We start from the raw sequence: 18,343 nt of genomic DNA on the forward strand, positions 1-18,343 counted from the left end.
AAAGGCTCCACCCCGAAATGTAAATGTTTACTCACCCTTATGTCATTCTGAATACATTTAACTCTCTTTCCTCCATGCAACCCAAAATAAGTTGTTCAGATGAATGTCCTTGCTTTATGTTTCCTTATGATGTAAATGAATGGGTTCAAATGCTTTCAAGCTCCAAAGAGGAGTAATTTTTTTATAGATTTATGAGAGGAACAGACCCAAATTTAAGTTATTTTCCTGATCTCATCTGCATTTGCATATTGAGATGTTTCTGCATGAAGACATCATCCCTGTTCTAAAGAAACCCAAGATAGCAGAACTTAACGACTACAGACCTGTGGCTCTAACGTCTGTCGTCATGAAGTCGTTTGAAAAACTGGTTCTGGCTTATCTAAAGGACATCACTGGACCCTTACTTGTCCCCCTGCAGTTTTCTTACCGAGCAAACAGGTCGGTGGATGATGCAATCAACATGGGATTGCACTTCATCCTGAAACATCTGGACAAAACAGGGACTTATGTGAGGATCATGTTTGTGGACTTTAGTTCGGCATTCAACACCATCATCCCAACAACCCTCCAGACCAAACTGACCCAGCTCTCTGTTCCTAGCTCTATCTGTCGGTGGATCACCAGCTTTCTGACAGACAGGCAACAGTTAGTGAGACTGGGGAAATTCACATCAAACAGCTGCTCCACCAACAGCGGTGCCCCTCAGGGATGTGTTCTCTCCCCTCTGCTCTTCTCCCTGTACACCAACGACTGCACCTCTAAAGACCCCTCTGTCAAGCTCCTGAAGTTTGCAGACGACACTACAGTCATCGGCCTCATCCAGGACGGTGACGAGTCTGCTTACAGACAGGAGGTTGAGCAGATGGCTGTCTGGTGCAGTCTTAACAACCTGGAGCTGAACACGCTCAAAACAGTGGAGATGATCGTGGACTTTAGGAGAAACCCACCTGCACTTTCCCCACTCACCATCATGAACAGCACTGTGACTGCAGTGGAGTCATTCAGATTCCTGGGAACCACCATCTCTCAGGACCTGAAGTGGGACAATCACATTGACTCCATCGTTAAAAAGGCCCAGCAAAGGTTGTATTTCCTTCGCCAGCTGAGGAAGTTTAACCTGCCACAGGAGCTGCTAAAACAGTTCTACTCGGCCGTCATTGAGTCTGTCCTCTGTACTTCAATAACTGTCTGGTTTGGTTCAGCAACAAAATCAGACATCAGAAGACTACAGAGAACTGTTCGGACAGCTGAAAGGATTATTGGTGCTCCTCTGCCCACCCTTCAAGAACTGTATACATCCAGAGTGAGGAAAAGGGCTCATAAAATCACTCTGGATCCCTCACATCCAAATCACCCCATCTTTGAACTTTTGCCATCTGGCCGCAAACACCAGAACAGTCAGGCACAAGAACAGTTCTTCCCCCAGGCAATCTACCTCATGAACAGTTAAATGTTCTCTACTTATGCTCATAAACGTGTAATATCCTTATATTTATTTGTTACCCCTCCATCCTAGTACATGCCTGCATCTTACTCAATCCTATTCCATTATAATTTTAGCACCATTGTTTATACATGTATTTATATTTTTTTGTCTGTGTGTTATTGTCTCTGTGTACTGGAAGCTTATGTCACTAAAATAAAAAAAATCCTTGTATACGCAAGTATAATTGGCAATAAAGCTTTTTTGACTTTAAATGCATTCACTATGTCAGTGCACAGAGAACCTAATGAACACCTGTTGCCTTCAGTCACTGTTCCCGACACAAATACAGGTGATAACACACACAGAGACACGCTTTCTGTAGAAAACCGCTGTCAGCTGCTGTCCACACTAACTGTATAACGTCAATACAGCCGGTAATCAGCCCTGCTTGTGATGTGGACAGTCATTGTGTGGAGTTCTCACCCAACAGCTGTCCGTGTTGTTTCACGATCTCAGGATCAGATTAATGTCACTATATAACAGCAGCACACAGAGACAGAGAGAGTCAAGCAGAGCGGGAGACATCCGATCGATTCTCCGAGGTTCTCTCAGACGTGGTGCGATGTGTAAGGGGCTGTCTGCCATCCCCTCCTCATGCCTGGAGAAGTGAGTATCAGTGCTTTGAGACAGATACTGGAGCATCAAACTGTGTCTGGATGTGAAACTGTGTGTTGATGTTTCAGGGCGAAGGGCATGAGGGTCAAACTGTCCCACCTGACCGAAAAGCAGGAGTGGGTCCACAAACACAGGTAAGAAGTGCACCGCTCTCGTTTAAAGCTCAATATACATGTTAAGATTAATATACCATCCTTCCTTTTCTTTAAAACACCAACAAAAATGGGTGTAAAAGGGATAGTTAAAAAAAAAAAAGCTGAACTAGGTAATAATAAGCATCTGTTGTTTTCTTCAGAGCGTGTGAGAAGCTGCCTCAGGACCTGGAGTCTCTGCTCAACAGCAAGCGTGAGGAGACTTTCTTCTTGATCTGACTCGCTGAACTCACTTCTCTTCTCTAAACTGAACTTCTCTCTGCGCAGCGGGCATCCAGGCGTTTCGCTGCTTCCTGCGCTCCGAGTTCAGCGAGGAGAACCTGGAGTTCTGGCTGGCGTGTGAAGAGTACAAGAGCACATCCGGGTCCAGACTGACGGAGAGAGCCCACAACATCTACAAGCAGTTCATCAACCCTGACGCTCCTCGGGAGGTGAGAGACCAACACAGTGTACAGCAGGGAGAATAAAAAAATAATGAACAAATAGTAGTAGGCTTGTTGAGTTTAAGTAAATTAAATGAAGTAAAAAGTCAAATTTTGACATTGTTTGTGATATTATCATTATTAACAGCTGCACAAAAAATATTTTAAATTAATTAAATTAACTCAAATTATTTATAAACAATTAATTTAAATCAACTTATTTATAAACAAATTGATATTTGCTTTAGTTTATTAAAGTTGAATTATATTTACATTATATGCTTTTGTATAATTATTTTAAGTATATATTTTACTGTATTATTCTTAAAACTAATAAAATATAATAATAAAAATTATATTAAATTTTATATTTGCATTTTATATAAATCTGTATAATAATGTATTTATATATTTTACAAAAAATCTTCAAATAATATACCTATTTTTGAATTATTCTTATGACAAATTTAGATAGAAATGTGCTTTATTGTCATCAAAATAATGGTAGAATGCAAAACATCTTTATGGAGCTAAAACATGCTTCATTTTCTTTTTCTAAAATGTGATTTCTTGTTTCTTTCTTCTGGTTTTAAAGTGAAATGCATGTTCTAGACAGTTGGAGCTTGTGTGATGTGTTTCTCAGGTGAATCTGGACAGTGAGACCCGCGAGGCGTTGATGGGGCTGATGGAGGAGCCCACAGCGGACACGTTCGACGAGGCTCAGCACCGGATCTTCTCTCTGATGGCTAAAGACTCGTTCCCACGTTTCCTGCGCTCCTCTTTCAGCCAGCAGCCTCTCAGAGTCCTGTGAGACACACTGTGTATCTGTGGTCTAGACTAGATCTGGAGTTAATATGTAGAGACGCATGAGCCACAGTCAGGTAGAATAAAGTGTAGTAGGACATAGACTCTTTAGACATTTGAAAACATCAATAATCGTGCATTTATATCTTTGAACCTAATAAAGTTATTTGGCTCAGAATGGAAGTGTTTTGCAGTCAATCTCAAACTGAGAGCCAGTCGAGATCTTGAAGCTCAAGGTCGCCACACAATCAAGGCTGAACAAAGATAATAAAGCAGGCAGAGAATCACAGCGTTCAGCCAATCACAGAACGAGCAGCGGGTCCTTGACCACAGGGAGACCTCCAGAGATTATAATCGCAGTAAGACTGCTTACCAGTGGAAAAACTTATACGTGACTCTGGATGACATCCCCAAATTAATAAAGTGATGAATGGAAATTGGGCAGTTCAATTAATTATAGAATGAAAATGGGCAAATAAAAAATGGATCACCGAGAAATTATTATTTTTTAATTACAATTTATATTACTACAGTTTTACTACAAATAGCATGCTTAAACTATAGTGAGTGTAACAAAGTGTTTTACCTTACTTAGGTGTAATAACCTTTTTTATTTGTTGCAAAACCATGTGTTATTTTCATGAGTTTTAAATGTTATTTTATAATGAGAAAACAGTATATATTTATTATATTTATAGAAAGCATTCCGTCTTACTGTAAATGGTCTACAAGTTTGAGGCATTGATTGTAACAGTATATATACACCAAATATTTTGACTATACTTTTCTTCTTTCACAGCAGGAAAACATTTTTTGAGAGACACCAGGACTGCCGCAGACTGGTGTGGTAACAGAAATTGAAAAGGATTTTTATTTTTATTTTTTTATTTAAAAAAAAATTGATGATGCATAGGCTACTACATACCAACAAGCAGATGAGCACCACATTAAATGCCTAGAAAAAGCTGCGTGGGCAGAAAGTTCTCCACAGAACTGTTTGCCTTTCTATTAAAAAAAAAAATAGTTTTTTTTTTTTTTTTGATGTGAGTACAAAATCTTCGCCAGATTTGAGGAAGAATGAGTCATCCATAATCCACTGATACATAAAAAAACAATAAAACTTAAGTTTATAAATTAAAATGGTCTCACGATTATTTATTATATATACTTTATTATTTATTTATTATATATACACACACAGAGTGCAGTGCAAAAGTCTTAGGCCAGTAGTATTTCAAGTTGAAGATACAAACTCAACTGCGCATGCGCGTCCACACACGAGTTTCCTCCGCTGCTGATGAGAAATATCTATTTAACGCTGCTTTACGTTCAGAATACTCGTCTGTTCAAGGACACAGTGCTTTCTTAACTCCTTTCCTGAGTGCTTTCGGTTTGTGCTGTTGCTTTTTAACTTCTCCGGGTCTTTGTGCTTTACATTTTCATTTGCCTTGAGCCATTTCTACTCCGTGGACGCAACCGGAAGTAGAAAGACATCCACGTTTAGGATGAAATAAAAATAAAAGTCTTTTCTAAACACCAAACAGTGTTTGTGTGTGGCTGTGTGCGTGTGATGTAGTGTAATTTAAGAGTTAAATTAAGAATAGTCTTAGTGGTACTGATTAAATCTGTAAACTGATTTTAAAACTAATATATGACTTACATTTGAAGAGTTTATATGCAAAAACAGATATCTTTTTATTAATGTTCATTTTTTTATTGTGTTATATATATATATATATTTACTATTAAATCAAAACAACTCAACTGCAGTTCGAATGATATTAATTTAAATGCAGGATGGAAAAAAGAGAGATTTTTGAACACACAAATTAACTCTTCATTTGCTCTTTTGTAGTGCCCGAAGATATAAAGATGGACTAGCTAGGTAGCTAGATTTGAACACACAGCCTACAAGTAATATGCAAAAACCACCACTTTTTGTTAATTGTGGGTTTATTAATAATACTAAGTGCCTCAAGTTAAAAAGTAAAGCATGCCACAAGAGTTTCCCATCTGTAAATTTATTTGCAGGAATGAGGGCCCTCAAAACACTCATACACTCACACACTAGGCACTGTAAACTTAAAGCCGTACAGTTAGTCAGAAGTTTCTGATACCAAATAAAAGGTTAGGCACTTTTGAACCGGACAGAATGAGTGTTAAAATAATGTGATACATGGATCCTCCCAAACAGAAACCCTCCGTCAATGACAGAAGCTCACAGCAAAACAATATGTGATTTAAAAACAGTCTGCATTCACACAAGCCAATCACAGGCCTCGATTTGTTCAAATTAGACTGAGAGGAGGCGGGGTTACAGCAATACCATGGATGATGGAGAAATCGAGTTAATGCTCCAGTTTGCATGGACAAGAAGTTATCACCATGAGTTTTTTATCTAAACTTGTGCTGTCCAACGAATAATCACAATAAATCACATCCAAAATTAAAGTTTTGTTTAAGTAATGTGTGTGTGTATTGTGCATTATATATATATATATATATATATATATATATATATATATATATATATATATATATATATACACACACACACACACACTATATATATTGAAAATATTTACATGTTCATATAATTTATATTACACATGCATATTTTTAATATATAAAACCCTTTTCTTCTCTCTCAATATATATATATATATATATATATATATATGTATTTATATACATGATAAATGTACACAGTACACACATACATTATGTAAACAATTTGTTTATTTTGGATGCGATGAATCGTTTGACAGCACTAATCTAAAGCTGATTAGTGTAGCAGTCTTCATCTGAGTCTGAAGAGGAGTACAGCAGATCTTCTCCATGCAGACCATATAAAGTAGACACAGTCAGATTCTCCCGATGAACATGGACTAGAATCAGTTATGAAACGGCCCTAAACCCTCCAGAGGCTTTAATACTTTACTCAGAGAACCTGAACATGAAACCAAAAGCAGCCATTAAAATCATATTAGTGCTGGTGGAAATCAGAGAACAAGTCAAAGTGTGTTTAAACCCTCTTTAGTACTAGTTCTCATCCAGCCGTCATCACCTGAAAGCTTTACATGACAAAAACAAAACATTTGATTGATCAACCAACGTCAAAATCAATTAAAATAAATAACCTAATATTCCTTGATTCCTCTGTGATTAAATAATTCAGAAATAATTATAACAACAATAATCAGACAGAATTGCACACGAATGGAGAGTTGCACTGTTGTGGCGGATCGGACGACGAGTCTCTGCTTTACAACCACACAACAACATATTCCCCACAATCCCCAGCTGCGCCTGATCAACACTCCAGCTAATCCTGATTTGGTCTCCGTAAGAAAGCCGTGGGTCCCCCCCGAGGCGGTCCTGCTCACACAGGGGTCCCTCAGTGATTGAGGTATTCAGACACACCAGACCCCGAGTCCTGAGCCGGTTCATCCTCGGAGCCGGTCACCGTGACGGACGGAGAGACCTGATTGGCCGGGAGGAGCTGTCAATCATCACCTCTTCTGCTCCCAGATCTCCAGCATGTTTAAGTCCAGACGCTCCAGAGAGCGCAGAGCCAGCACGCTCTCCGAGTAAAACGCCACGTCCAGCATCACCAGCCTACAGAGAGAAGACCACGAGCGCATTCATCAAGAACAAATGACGGAAATAACCTTTCCATCTAATAACAGTAAAAACATACTCATTATTAATATATATACATTATATGTAAAAGAAGTATTAAAGAAATAATATTTAAATATATAATAATATTTAAATAATAAAGCTGTTGTAAATTACTTTACAAACACACACATTTATTTAGGTTTGTGTTTTGTTCAGCAACAACTGATTCTGAAGAACTACATTGTTTGGTGGAAGAATACAAGTTTTTATTAATATCTTTACTTTATTTGCCCTTTTTCTATTCTGTGAAGCCTTACAGAATATGGAATAACTATTTTATAAAAGCAATAAGCCCTGTGTAGCCGTGGTTTACAGTGAATTTATAACAGTTAATAGGGTTTTCATGCCCAACAACACCGCTTAGCTGTTATAAACTCACTGTAAACCACAGCTTCACGGGGCTTAGTGCTTAAATATACTAAATAAAATTAATTCTAAAAGTAGAAATTTTGATATATATATATATATATATATATATATATATATATATATATATATATATATATATATATATATAAAAAAAGCGAGAGAATGTACATTTCTACATATTAAAATTTACTGAATATTATCTATATTTAAGTATATAGAATACTATTATATATTTAAACGTAAAAAAGTTTAAAAATAACAGTACAAATAAATAAGCATTTACAGTTTTTTTTTAAATATGCAAAATAAAAGATACAATAAAGCATATAGTATTTTCTATAAAATGCAGCCTTTTTTTTGTAATTGTCATAGTCCCTGGTGATTTTCATTGCTGTTACACACACACACACACACACACACACACATACACTCACCCATACTGAGGTCCGCCGTCATTGATGACTCCCAGTCGTGCTAGCTGTCTCTTCAGATTCAGTTTAAAGCTGGCATTTATCCTGTGGAACAGCATCTACACACACACACACACACACACACACACACACACACACACACACACACACACACAGTAAACACCATGAGATTGTAGTCTGTGTTCACGCTGACGACTCAAACATCACGTGTGTGTCTCACCTGCGTCTGCTCCTCCGGTAACAGCTCATTAATGGCCTCGTGCATCTTGGCCATCTGTTTACACACGTTACGCAGACACACAGACGGCATGGGTGCCTTCACCTCATACTGCAGAGAACACACACACTTCAGCAGTAATAAACCACAGTGACATCCCAGAGACCACACCGGTCCAAACCCACCTTAGACAGAGCCTTCTCAAACATGCTGTCCATGATGGCCACTAGTTTAGCAGAGATCTCGGCGATGTGATCATTGTAGTCCTGGAGAGAGAGAGTCAGGAAGGAGTGTAAGCACAGCTGTGTGTGTGTGTGTCACAGTGTCTGGAGGATGTGAGGACGTGTACCTTGGTGATGTGTCCGAAGTGTCTCAGTATGCTGTATTGTCTGGGCTGCAGTCTGCTCTCAAAGTGTGCTCTGATCACAGGGATGAAGTGAACCAGCAACTGAAGACAGCGAGACACCAGAGCTGAGGACGCACAACATCACTCGGACAATGAGCTGCTTCACAATACACTTAAGAGACACTTCAAGACATTATTAAACAGCTGCACAAATATTTATGCCCATAGACAACAAACATGAATAATAAAACATAAAAAAATTATTACATTTTTGATTGCAAGCAAGTTTAAATATACTACAAACATTTTATTCAGTGGGTACACAAGTACTGAAACTGGTTTGTTTGTTAATGCAGATTTACACAGGCAGTGGACTTTAATACACTGATGCTAAAATCCATATACTGAGTGTGTTGAATAATAGCATTGGTTTGCATTTAACTGTGTTGAATTAAATCCCAGACAGTTTACTGTGCAATCAAAATAAATCTTTTTTTAAATGATAACCAAGTCTGAAATACATTAGGACTCTTATTTTGAAATATGTTTTACTATTACCGGTTGCTAATGCAAAAAAAAAAAGAAAAAAAAGAAAAAGAAGAGAGAGCTATGAAATATGCACTTATACAACGATCTACACCACATTAAAACCTAAACAGCTTCATAGCTTTGCATCTTTTATGTAAATGTGAAACAATCATTGATTGTGAACTGTTCTGAAAGCGTGAGCCTGTGAAACACTTTGACTTTGAGACGTGCAGTGCTGGCATTTATTTAACTCAACAATGGCCTTCTGTAGTTGAATTATCACATTAAATCATACTGTGACTCCTGTTTATGCACGGCCAGATTTACAATGATAATTAAGACTTTTGTTAATCAAATTATGATGTTTTAAGGACCCACAGTAACCCCGTGAAAGACATTAGCAGTAGTATCATTTTTATTTAATGCCATGTTAGCATCCTAGGCTATTTTCCTGGCAAAAACTATTTTATAAAAAACTTGCACGTGAAAGGCATTTGCCAAATGAAGTAGTTCTTTCAGTATTTGTGCTTGTGTTTTGCTGAACATCACTCCTCTTGCGTCTGAGATGTGGTGTGTGTGTGTGTGTGTGATCTCTCACCCAGGTTTCTGGTGGTGATGGTTTTCAGGCCGACCACCTGCAGAGCTCCCGCCCCCAGCACCAGCTGACAGCTGCGAGAGTTGAAGAGCTGTGGCACAGAGACAAACCACAACCTGTCAGTCAAGTGATGTCACACTCAGGTTTAAGTCCCCACCAGAATAGAAAAACAAGTACACACACACACACACACACCTTGAGCAGGTCGGCGAGGCGTGTGAGGATGTCGGTGGTGATGGAGGGGATGTCGTTCACACACTGGCAGTACTCCAGAAACATGCGGATCAGCAGCAGCACCGTCCTGTCAGAGCACACAAAGGTTAAAGGTCACAGTAGGGACAGAGGGAGCTAGCGGTGAGAAATGAAGCTCCAGCGCTGAAAGCTCACCCAACCACAGCGTACTTCTGTCCGTCCACACACAGAAACTCACCGGGCTTCCTGTCCTCGGACCCTGACACACACCAAACACACTACTAATACGGAATATTTTCTTAGAATTTAATTAAAAAAAAAAATCTAATATTGTTATTATTGCATATAATAATATTAAACCCATACTGTATAGTGCTTTTAAATATTTATTATAAAAGAACAAAAGGATTATTTTCGTTATAGTTAATATAGATAATCACAATAATAATCAGAACCAACATTTTTATTATCATCATAAAACAATACAGAAATTCTACAAATATGGAAAATAAAATTACATGAATTAAACTTGATACACGGCAATAACTGATCGCTAAACAGCTTGAACCAACTCTTACTGTACTGTCAAATGAAAACAGCTATTAAACAATAATATTTTTATAATTACTTATATTTATTTTAACAACTATTTATTATTATTTATATATTATAATGTATTCAATAATTTATTCATACGGAAATCCACAAAAATATGGCAGAACCACATTGATGAAAATACCATTATATATTATTATAATATAATAATAATGTAAATAAAAATAATAAATCACACTTTTATTATACAAATATTATTTATCTTGTATGGTATATAAAAAAAAGAAAAAAAGAAATCTCTATAAATATAGAAACACCAGAACCCTGAAAATGAATTAAAGCCAAATGAAGTGCGACTGAAGGAGGGTTTAGTACCTGTGTGTTTGTGCTCAGGCAGTGTGATGCGTCCGTCAGCGATGGAGTCCACCAGATCCTGAAACTCAGCCGGGACCTCTGCCTGCTTCCAGCGCTCGTTATCCAGCAGCAGACTGCGCACACACACACACACACGAGCGGTGACTCCCTGAGCTCAGACTGAGAGCTCTCCTTCACTGACAGCAGGAGCGCAGCTGTACCTGAGTTTATTCTTGCGCTCCTCGTGGAAGCGCTGCACGAAGCGGTTGGCCTGACTCTGCAGCGCCCCCCTCAGGCTCACACTGCGCCGGCCGCACAGCTCATCAGTGTCTGAGACGAACGACTCCACCGCCTGACTCAAACACACAAACTCTGACGAGCTCAGGCGCTCCAGAGACCCGTCCTGCACACACACACACACACACACACACACACACACACTTCAACAGCTGTCAGTGTTATACAACTCAGACAGGACGAGGCAGAAGAAGTTTTGTTGTAGATTTGAAAGCACTGATCCGATATAGTGATCAAACCGGTTCAGGTGTGTGTATATGTCGTGTATGTATGTGTGCATGTGTGTGAATGTGTGTGAGTGTGTATGTCATGTGCATGTGCGTGTGTGAGTGTGTTGTGTGTGTATGTCGTGTATGTATGTGTTCGTTTGTGTGGGTGTGTGTGAGTGAGTGAGTGTGTGTGTTTACCTTTGCTCGTGTCATGAGCACTTTGACGCAGCGGTCTTGACTGACGTCTGAGGCGGTGTACAGCAGCTCCTGAGCGTTATTGGCCACCCGACCCAGCTCCAGATCTGACGGCATCACGTCCTCACCGCTGTCACAGGGATGGGACACATTTACAACATCATCATGCTCTTTAAATATGAGGCTTATTCACACGGTCACACAAAAAATCTTAAATAAAAAATCAAGTGCATGGGTGTTGTTATTCTGCTGGATCTATCTGCGGCTTCTCACACTGTGAATCATCAGATCCTCCCGTCCTCCCTCTCATCACTGGGCATCACAGGGATTACACTACAATTATTTAAGAGGTCTTTTCTGCTGACTAAGGCTGAATTTTTGTTCAAATGAAATTTATTTCTGTGATAAAAGCTGGATTTACTCCAGTCTTCAGTGTCATCATAATATGCTGATTTGCTGCTCAATAAATATTTCTGATTATTATCAATCAGATGCAGTGTAACTCACGTCGCAGTAGCGCCCCCTGTGGGCAGGGAGGAGGTAGTGTTGGAGTTGTGTTCCCTGCTGGAGGAAGATTCGGTGGTTGCGGAGGCCGAGTCGCTCCCGCAGGCGTCTGTGTGTGTCTGTTCTCTCGTCTGCACATGTGCTGATGTGTGACTGTGCTGCTCCTCTTCATTCAGCGTCAGCGCATCGCTGATGAACAGCCCCTCGTGTGTGAGATACGCAAGCTCCGCCTCTCCGCCTCCAGACTCCTCCTCCTCTTCCTCCTCATTGGTCCTGCCGTCAGAATGATTGGTTGCAGAGGAAACGTCTGCTAGCCGACTCCTCTGGCTGCTATCCAGCACTTCCAGCACCACGCTGCGGATGACGCCGAGCGTAGCCTGAAACAAACACCAGAGAGTCTGAGGACGACTGCATTACTGAGAAAACATGAAGACATGAAGTTCACCCTCCAGAGAATCTGGACATACACATCTCAACGGTAGTGCTGCTTTTCAAACGTATCTTTAACAGTGCAGTTATCATTAGAAAAAAATAAAAAATACTAAAAAATATAAAAAATACATAGCTAACGTCATCGGCTTCTCTAAAAGTCAGATATTGTGTTTTCTGTCAGGGTTTCATGTCTTGAAGAATATATGTTACCTTGATCCTCTTGAGGAACAGGATGAAGTGTTCAAAAATATCCAGCAGCAGATCAAACCACTGAGGAAAGGTCATCAAGCGCATCTGCTCGTGAAACCTATCACACACACACACACACACACACACACACACACAGTCAGCTGGGATACACAGGGCTGTGATACTTACACGGTTCAGGACTCACCTGACAGTGTCTGCATCGATCTCACTGATCTGTGACACAGACTTCACAACACACTGCAGGGAAGAAGGAGAAATCGTTCAGAGAAACACTCATTTGTGATCTGATGTTCCACTCTTCCTGTTCCCATCAGGCACTGCACCTGTCGAACGACGCTCTTGGCGACGCGCACCATCTCCTCGCTGTAGATGTCCAGGAAATCCAGCTTCCTCTGTCTCAGCAGGCCGAAGACTAAAGACTGCAAGCGATCCTGTGACGAACACACACACACTCAGATGAAAACATCACCCGTAACACATGCTGCGGAGGTGATCTTGATTTGAGTTCAGTCTTCCTCTGTGGTTGTCTACTTTCATTAAGGAAATTAAAAGCAAGCGGCGGTTTGTTTGCTGGTCGCGTGGGATTCGGAGCGTGACCAATCTTTCCTGACGCTGCAGGCTGCTCTGAGACCTGTATGAGAAGACCTCACACTGTAAACCTCAAACCAACACACACATGACCTGATTCACTGAGCGCATCACATGATGGGATTCACGGGCTAAGCCCTGAGAGTAAAGATAGTTCTAATGTTACTAAAGATTTTTTTCTTTCTATTCATCAAAGAATCCTGAAAAATAAAATGCATCACAGTTTCCACTAAAACATGAAGCAGCACAACTGTTTGCCTCATTGATATTAATAATGAATGTTTCTTGAAGGATCACGAGACACTGAAGACTGGAGCAATGATGCTGAAAATACAGCTGCGCATCACAGAGATAAATTATATTTTAACATTTATATTCACGTAGAAAACAGCTCGTTTAAACTGTAATTAATATTTCAATATTTCATCAATAAATGCAGCCTTGGTGAACAGAAGATACAAAAAAAAAAATTCACTAATCCCAAATTTAAACTTGAAATATGATACATCGGCATGTATTTAACCCTTTCATATCCTGAATACATTTCTGTGGTTTAGCTCTGATAAAGGCTCTTTTAGGTGAAGTGAGAGTTATGGTGTGTTGAAGGCACATTTGATTCTGCTGACACATGAGACTCGTCTGACCTTCTCCAGGATCTGACTGTCCTCCTCAAAGGGTCGACTGAGATCGCTCTGAACGTAGGTGGAGAAATCGGCCACCATCATCTTATCGATCAACCTCTCCATCTCACAGAGCTGAGAACCCAAGTGTCTGCGGACACAAATCACAGGAAGTGAGCGGCACTGCACATTCCTCCTCTCCTGATGTGTGTGTGTGTGTGTGCGCACCTGAAGCTGTGAACCCCCTGCAGTTCCTGCTGCAGCACTTCTTTGGTGGTGGCGATGAGCTCCAGCGCCCCGACGAACTCTGAGGTGGAGAGCAGCAGCTGCACGGTGGGCTGCGTCTGGTGCACGGCCGCCATCAGCTTCAGCTTGTTGTGTAGCTTGACGCAGTTGTTGCGTGTCAGAGCGTCTCGTAGTGCTCGCAGCGGTCCGCGGCACATGATGCGGTCGATGGCGGCGGTGCGCGCGCGGAGCTTAGCCACGGCGTCCGCTGTTCCTCGCAGACGATCCTGGAGCTCGTGCTGAGACGACATGGCGTGAAAAAAGGCCTCGGAGCGGAGAGAGATCTGCCGAGCAATGCTCACCTCCACCACGTCCAGATAGTGACTCAACTACACACACACACACACACACACACACACACACACACACACACACACACAGGCAGAATGTTCACTTCATTCATGTACTTCTAATACTGTTTTTATTTGTTTAATTAATCGTTATTATTTATGTCATGTCTTCAGTTTTAGGACTGTTTAATTATCTTGAATGTTTAGGCCTGCTGGTAAAACAACTAATTTATTTAATTGAGAAATACTTCACTTGTTAATGATTTTATTATTAATAAATAAATAAATATAGTATTAAAATATTAAAAGTATTAAAATGTAATTTTAAAATTAGCATATTGGCATTAATCCCCAAATAAAAAGGTATGGGAAAAAGAAAAACCCTGGTATTAGTTGCAAGATTATTACAGTGAACTAAAATTCAAACGATTACAAAACTAAATAAATTAATAATATTAAAATAAGTAATAAAAAAAAAAAAAAAAATGTATTTGCTACTTGAAATACAATTAAATGTACCTGATATATACATACATATAGATATGATTTGTTTTTTAAATTCAGTTAGTTGTAAAGTAATTTCTCATTTTAATTTAATCTATTTTAATCTATAAAAAAAAAAACTGACACTAAAAAAAAAAAAAAATCATAAAAGCATATTAAAACTAAAACTGCAAAAAAACAGCATAATTACTAAGAATTCAACAAACACTCAAATTAAAATGGAAACTACAAAAATAAACAACTCGTTCAAACTATTTAAAACTAAACTATAACAACATCTTTCTGATTCTAAAATAATGACTGCGTCTGTAACTTATGGTACCAGATAATGACCTTTTCCTGCAGTAACCGTGACGATGCAACATCTCGGCTGTTCTTGCCCCCGGCGACGCTGAAGTGAGACCACGGCAACACGGCGTTAAACGTGGCTGGATCATTCAGCATAAACTCCGGCTTCATGAAGATCTGTACGAGAGAAGAGAGAAGAGAGGCAAGGAGACAGAGCAACAGTGACACACGCTTTCTAACCAGACTGTGTAGGTCACTGAGTGTACATCAAGACTTCACAAGCTCCTGGTAGATCTGGAGTTCTCACCTTGGGCACCTGCTCCAGTTCAGCTCGGGCTTTATCTACAGGACAGATGAGCCACAGACACAGAGCAGGTTAATTCAAGCTCCTCTAATCAAATACAAACACCTCACGATAGTTCAAACTCGACATTACCGTGATTATTGGTGATGGTGAGCATGGACAGATCGTCTTTGCTCTGGCAGATGTTCTTACATCGCTCGTGAACCTTCTCCCTCTGAGACACAAACATACAGTCAGCGGGAGAGCCTGACAGTTTCAGTTAATGAAAGCTTGGTGTTTATTGCGCATCAGATGTCACTGTGAGGTCTCTGTGTGAGTGCTTCAGCTGCGGTCACCTGAGCCGTCTCCTGCAGGTACGAGCTGAAGTGCTCTCGGCTGATGTTGGGCAGGTAGAAGGAAGGCATGACCTCGGTCTCGGTGAAGTCCAGGCCCCACGTCTTGGTGAAGAAGTCCGACTCTCTCTTGGCCAGCCTGGGGTCGTTGAGGGCCGCGGGGAGGTTCACTTGAGAGTTATACACAGTCCAGCGGTGCTGGTCGACCACAACAGACGGCCCGTCACAGAGAGCACGTCCCTCACCTGTACAGAGGAGCACAGCAGGTCAGGAACAATCCTGGACGCTTTACTGAAAAAAAGCTTTGAAGGCTTTTAGACTGACGGTTAGGCAGACCTATTATAATTAACTAACCAAAAAGAAACGTTGCTTAAAATAAATGTTAACTTAAATAAATAAATAGAAATGGAAAAAACATCAAATAAATAAATAAAAAAAGACAATAAAAAAAACATTACATTTTTACTAAAACTAGTTAAATAGTTTTTGGTAAAAAATGACATGACAAATGTTTCCTTGTTTTTCTTGCAGTACTAAAAACAAAAAAATTTAATAAACTAGTTTTAGTGGATTTAGGACTGACTAAAGTGCACAAAAGCCATAAAAACACCTTTATTACTTGAAATAAAAGACAATTGAATTAAAATAAAATTAAGTGTAAAAATCTTAAACTTATTTAATTTCATCTAGATGCCAAGACAACATTTCCCATTTGCATTTAGTTTGCATTGAATACTAGAATAACATAAAATAAAAAGGGTTAGGGTTTAAAATAAAAATAGGCATATATATATATATATATATATATATATATATATATATATATATATATATATATATATATATATATAGACAAATATAGAAATTCAAAAAAATTAAAATAGAAATCACAAAAAAGTTAATAAAACTTTAACTGAAATTAAAATGAAAACTGAAAATATAAAAATTGAATATAATCCAACGTATTGACAAAGAGCTATAGTATGTATAATATAGTAGTCAGTAATACTGTAATAAGAGTGCAGAGGTCTCTCACCGGTGGGCTCTTTAGGACAGACGTCTGGTAAAGAGTGTGGCGTCTGACAGTGTCTGGGGCCCATCGCAGGGGCCCTGGGCTTCCTGAAGGGCCCATCACTGGACTGAGAGAGCGGAGATGAGCCCTGGTTAGAGGACATCACTGTGGATCCCTCACATATGAGGAGGACTGGAAGGAGAGCGCAAGAACACACATCAACTTCCTGCCAGCACAGGAAGTACCTGTCCTTTAGAGGAAAAGCACTAGATCTCCCTTCAAACTAATGTTGGATTGGTTTAAACTGCTGTGTGATTCTTTTTTTTCTATCACAACTGATCAAATTTTTTCTAGAACAGAAGTATTTTTTGTAATTAATTTACTTTACATTTTAAATTGATTAAGTTGTATTTTATCTATTTATATTTAGTTTTGTATTTTGGGTTAAATTTTAGGTAAAACAATTTAGCCTGAACGCATTGTAAGTCACTTTGGATAAAAGCGTCTGCTAAATGCATACACTTTTTGTCATTGTGACATATATATTTTAATGTCTTTCAGCCTGAATTAACAGGGATTTTCTTGGAAAGCCAAGAAATGTCTAAATAATCAGATGCCAGTGCACTGAATGTGTCCAAATGCACTCCAATACTAAATCCTGCCCTGTCGAATAATGAATGATTATTAATGATTAAGACTGAACACATGACTGATGAAGTTCAGCATCTGATCAGATCAAATCACACACATCAAGTCTCTCACTTTATCAAACAACTATTAATTTTGATTGTGATTGTTATGAGTCTTCACCCATAAACTGTCAATGACAACTCCACAGATGATCTTATTTTAATCACTGTAAAGGTGATGTGGAGACACAAGCCTTAGCTTCACACTATTTCACAGAAGCAGAACACGAATTATGATTATTTACACATAATAATTCATGATAAAATCACGGGTTAAGAGCAACACAAATCACCTACGCGACAGTAACTCCATCGCAATGGCTTTAACTGACACACAGACGTCTAAGACACTTTTGAACAGCTCGAGTGTGTGATTTCTGGTGTTTTACAGCAGATTCAGTAACTCGTTAGTTTGGTGTGTTGTGTTTGTTGTTGTCCGAGCCGCTGTTAGCTGAGCGCTAATCATAACAAAGCTCCGTCTGCGCGCGCCGCACGCGCTCACAAACACCTGCGCCGCTCATATACCTGTTAGAGGACAGAGAGCAGCTCCTGGAGATCATTATATCTTCAGATCTCACTCACTCACATCCTCACTGACGGATCAAATCACTCACTCTGCGGTCAGCCGGCCACCAGCCCATGATGCACTGCGCGAGAAACCAAGACTTCCGGTTTACGATTGTCAGCGCGTGCAAATCTAACTCCGTCATAAAGTCTTTCGATTCATTGATTGGAAAAAAAGCCATACTTTTAATGCGTGCTTTTGGAGACTCTTTGATCAAATACATTTGTCATACTGAGCTTATAATTTTTGTTTTATTTTATTATTTTTCC

The 18,343-nt window shown here is 39.4% G+C and overlaps 2 protein-coding genes across 3 annotated transcripts; one reads left to right on the forward strand and one right to left on the reverse strand.

Moving 5' to 3' along the window:
- The first annotated feature begins 1,708 nt into the window (after nt 1-1,708).
- On the forward strand, nt 1,709-4,167 carry si:ch211-196h16.12 (regulator of G-protein signaling 5). The gene is made up of 6 exons (XM_052544812.1): nt 1,709-1,775; nt 1,879-2,092; nt 2,170-2,235; nt 2,397-2,446; nt 2,521-2,684; nt 3,319-4,167. Exons 1-6 carry the CDS (start codon nt 1,709-1,711, stop codon nt 3,484-3,486), a joined length of 729 nt encoding a protein of 242 aa, XP_052400772.1. The 3' UTR covers nt 3,487-4,167.
- A 1,317-nt stretch (nt 4,168-5,484) lies between these two features.
- On the reverse strand, nt 5,485-18,207 carry LOC127949413 (vacuolar protein sorting-associated protein 54). Of its 2 annotated transcripts, none has more exons than XM_052546641.1 (23): nt 18,124-18,207; nt 16,845-17,012; nt 15,812-16,053; nt 15,609-15,690; nt 15,480-15,514; nt 15,218-15,349; nt 14,034-14,419; nt 13,830-13,956; nt 12,921-13,028; nt 12,782-12,834; nt 12,598-12,694; nt 11,959-12,332; nt 11,455-11,581; nt 10,972-11,153; nt 10,772-10,884; nt 10,037-10,100; nt 9,845-9,950; nt 9,653-9,740; nt 8,530-8,651; nt 8,366-8,446; nt 8,184-8,291; nt 7,967-8,061; nt 5,485-7,097 (listed from the first exon to the last, which is right to left on the reverse strand). In XM_052546641.1, exons 2-23 carry the CDS (start codon nt 16,981-16,983, stop codon nt 6,992-6,994), a joined length of 2,967 nt encoding a protein of 988 aa, XP_052402601.1. In that variant the 5' UTR covers nt 16,984-17,012; nt 18,124-18,207; the 3' UTR covers nt 5,485-6,991. The 2 variants fall into 2 exon arrangements, with proteins under 2 accessions (XP_052402601.1, XP_052402600.1); XM_052546640.1 differs by having other exon boundaries at nt 18,035-18,189.
- Nucleotides 18,208-18,343: the final 136 nt, after the last annotated feature.

This window comes from Carassius gibelio, chromosome B1, assembly GCF_023724105.1.
Source record: "Carassius gibelio isolate Cgi1373 ecotype wild population from Czech Republic chromosome B1, carGib1.2-hapl.c, whole genome shotgun sequence".
Classification (NCBI taxonomy): Eukaryota; Metazoa; Chordata; class Actinopteri; order Cypriniformes; family Cyprinidae; genus Carassius; species Carassius gibelio.

Bases quoted from the DNA above. Each gene is read 5' to 3' on its own strand.
- si:ch211-196h16.12 (XM_052544812.1), top strand. From the start codon at position 1,709: ATGTCAGTGCACAGAGAACCTAATGAACACCTGTTGCCTTCAGTCACT. The intron at 1,776-1,878 runs GTGATAACACAC...AGCCCTGCTTGT, and splicing joins TGTTCCCGACACAAATACAG to GATGTGGACAGTCATTGTGT. The intron at 2,093-2,169 runs GTGAGTATCAGT...TTGATGTTTCAG, and splicing joins CCCTCCTCATGCCTGGAGAA to GGCGAAGGGCATGAGGGTCA.
- LOC127949413 (XM_052546641.1), bottom strand. From the start codon at position 16,983: ATGTCCTCTAACCAGGGCTCATCTCCGCTCTCTCAGTCCAGTGATGGG. The intron at 12,333-12,597 runs GTAACATATATT...TGTTTGTTTCAG, and splicing joins TGTTCCTCAAGAGGATCAAG to GCTACGCTCGGCGTCATCCG. The intron at 7,098-7,966 runs GTGAGTGTATGT...TTCTCTCTGTAG, and splicing joins GACGGCGGACCTCAGTATGG to GCTGGTGATGCTGGACGTGG.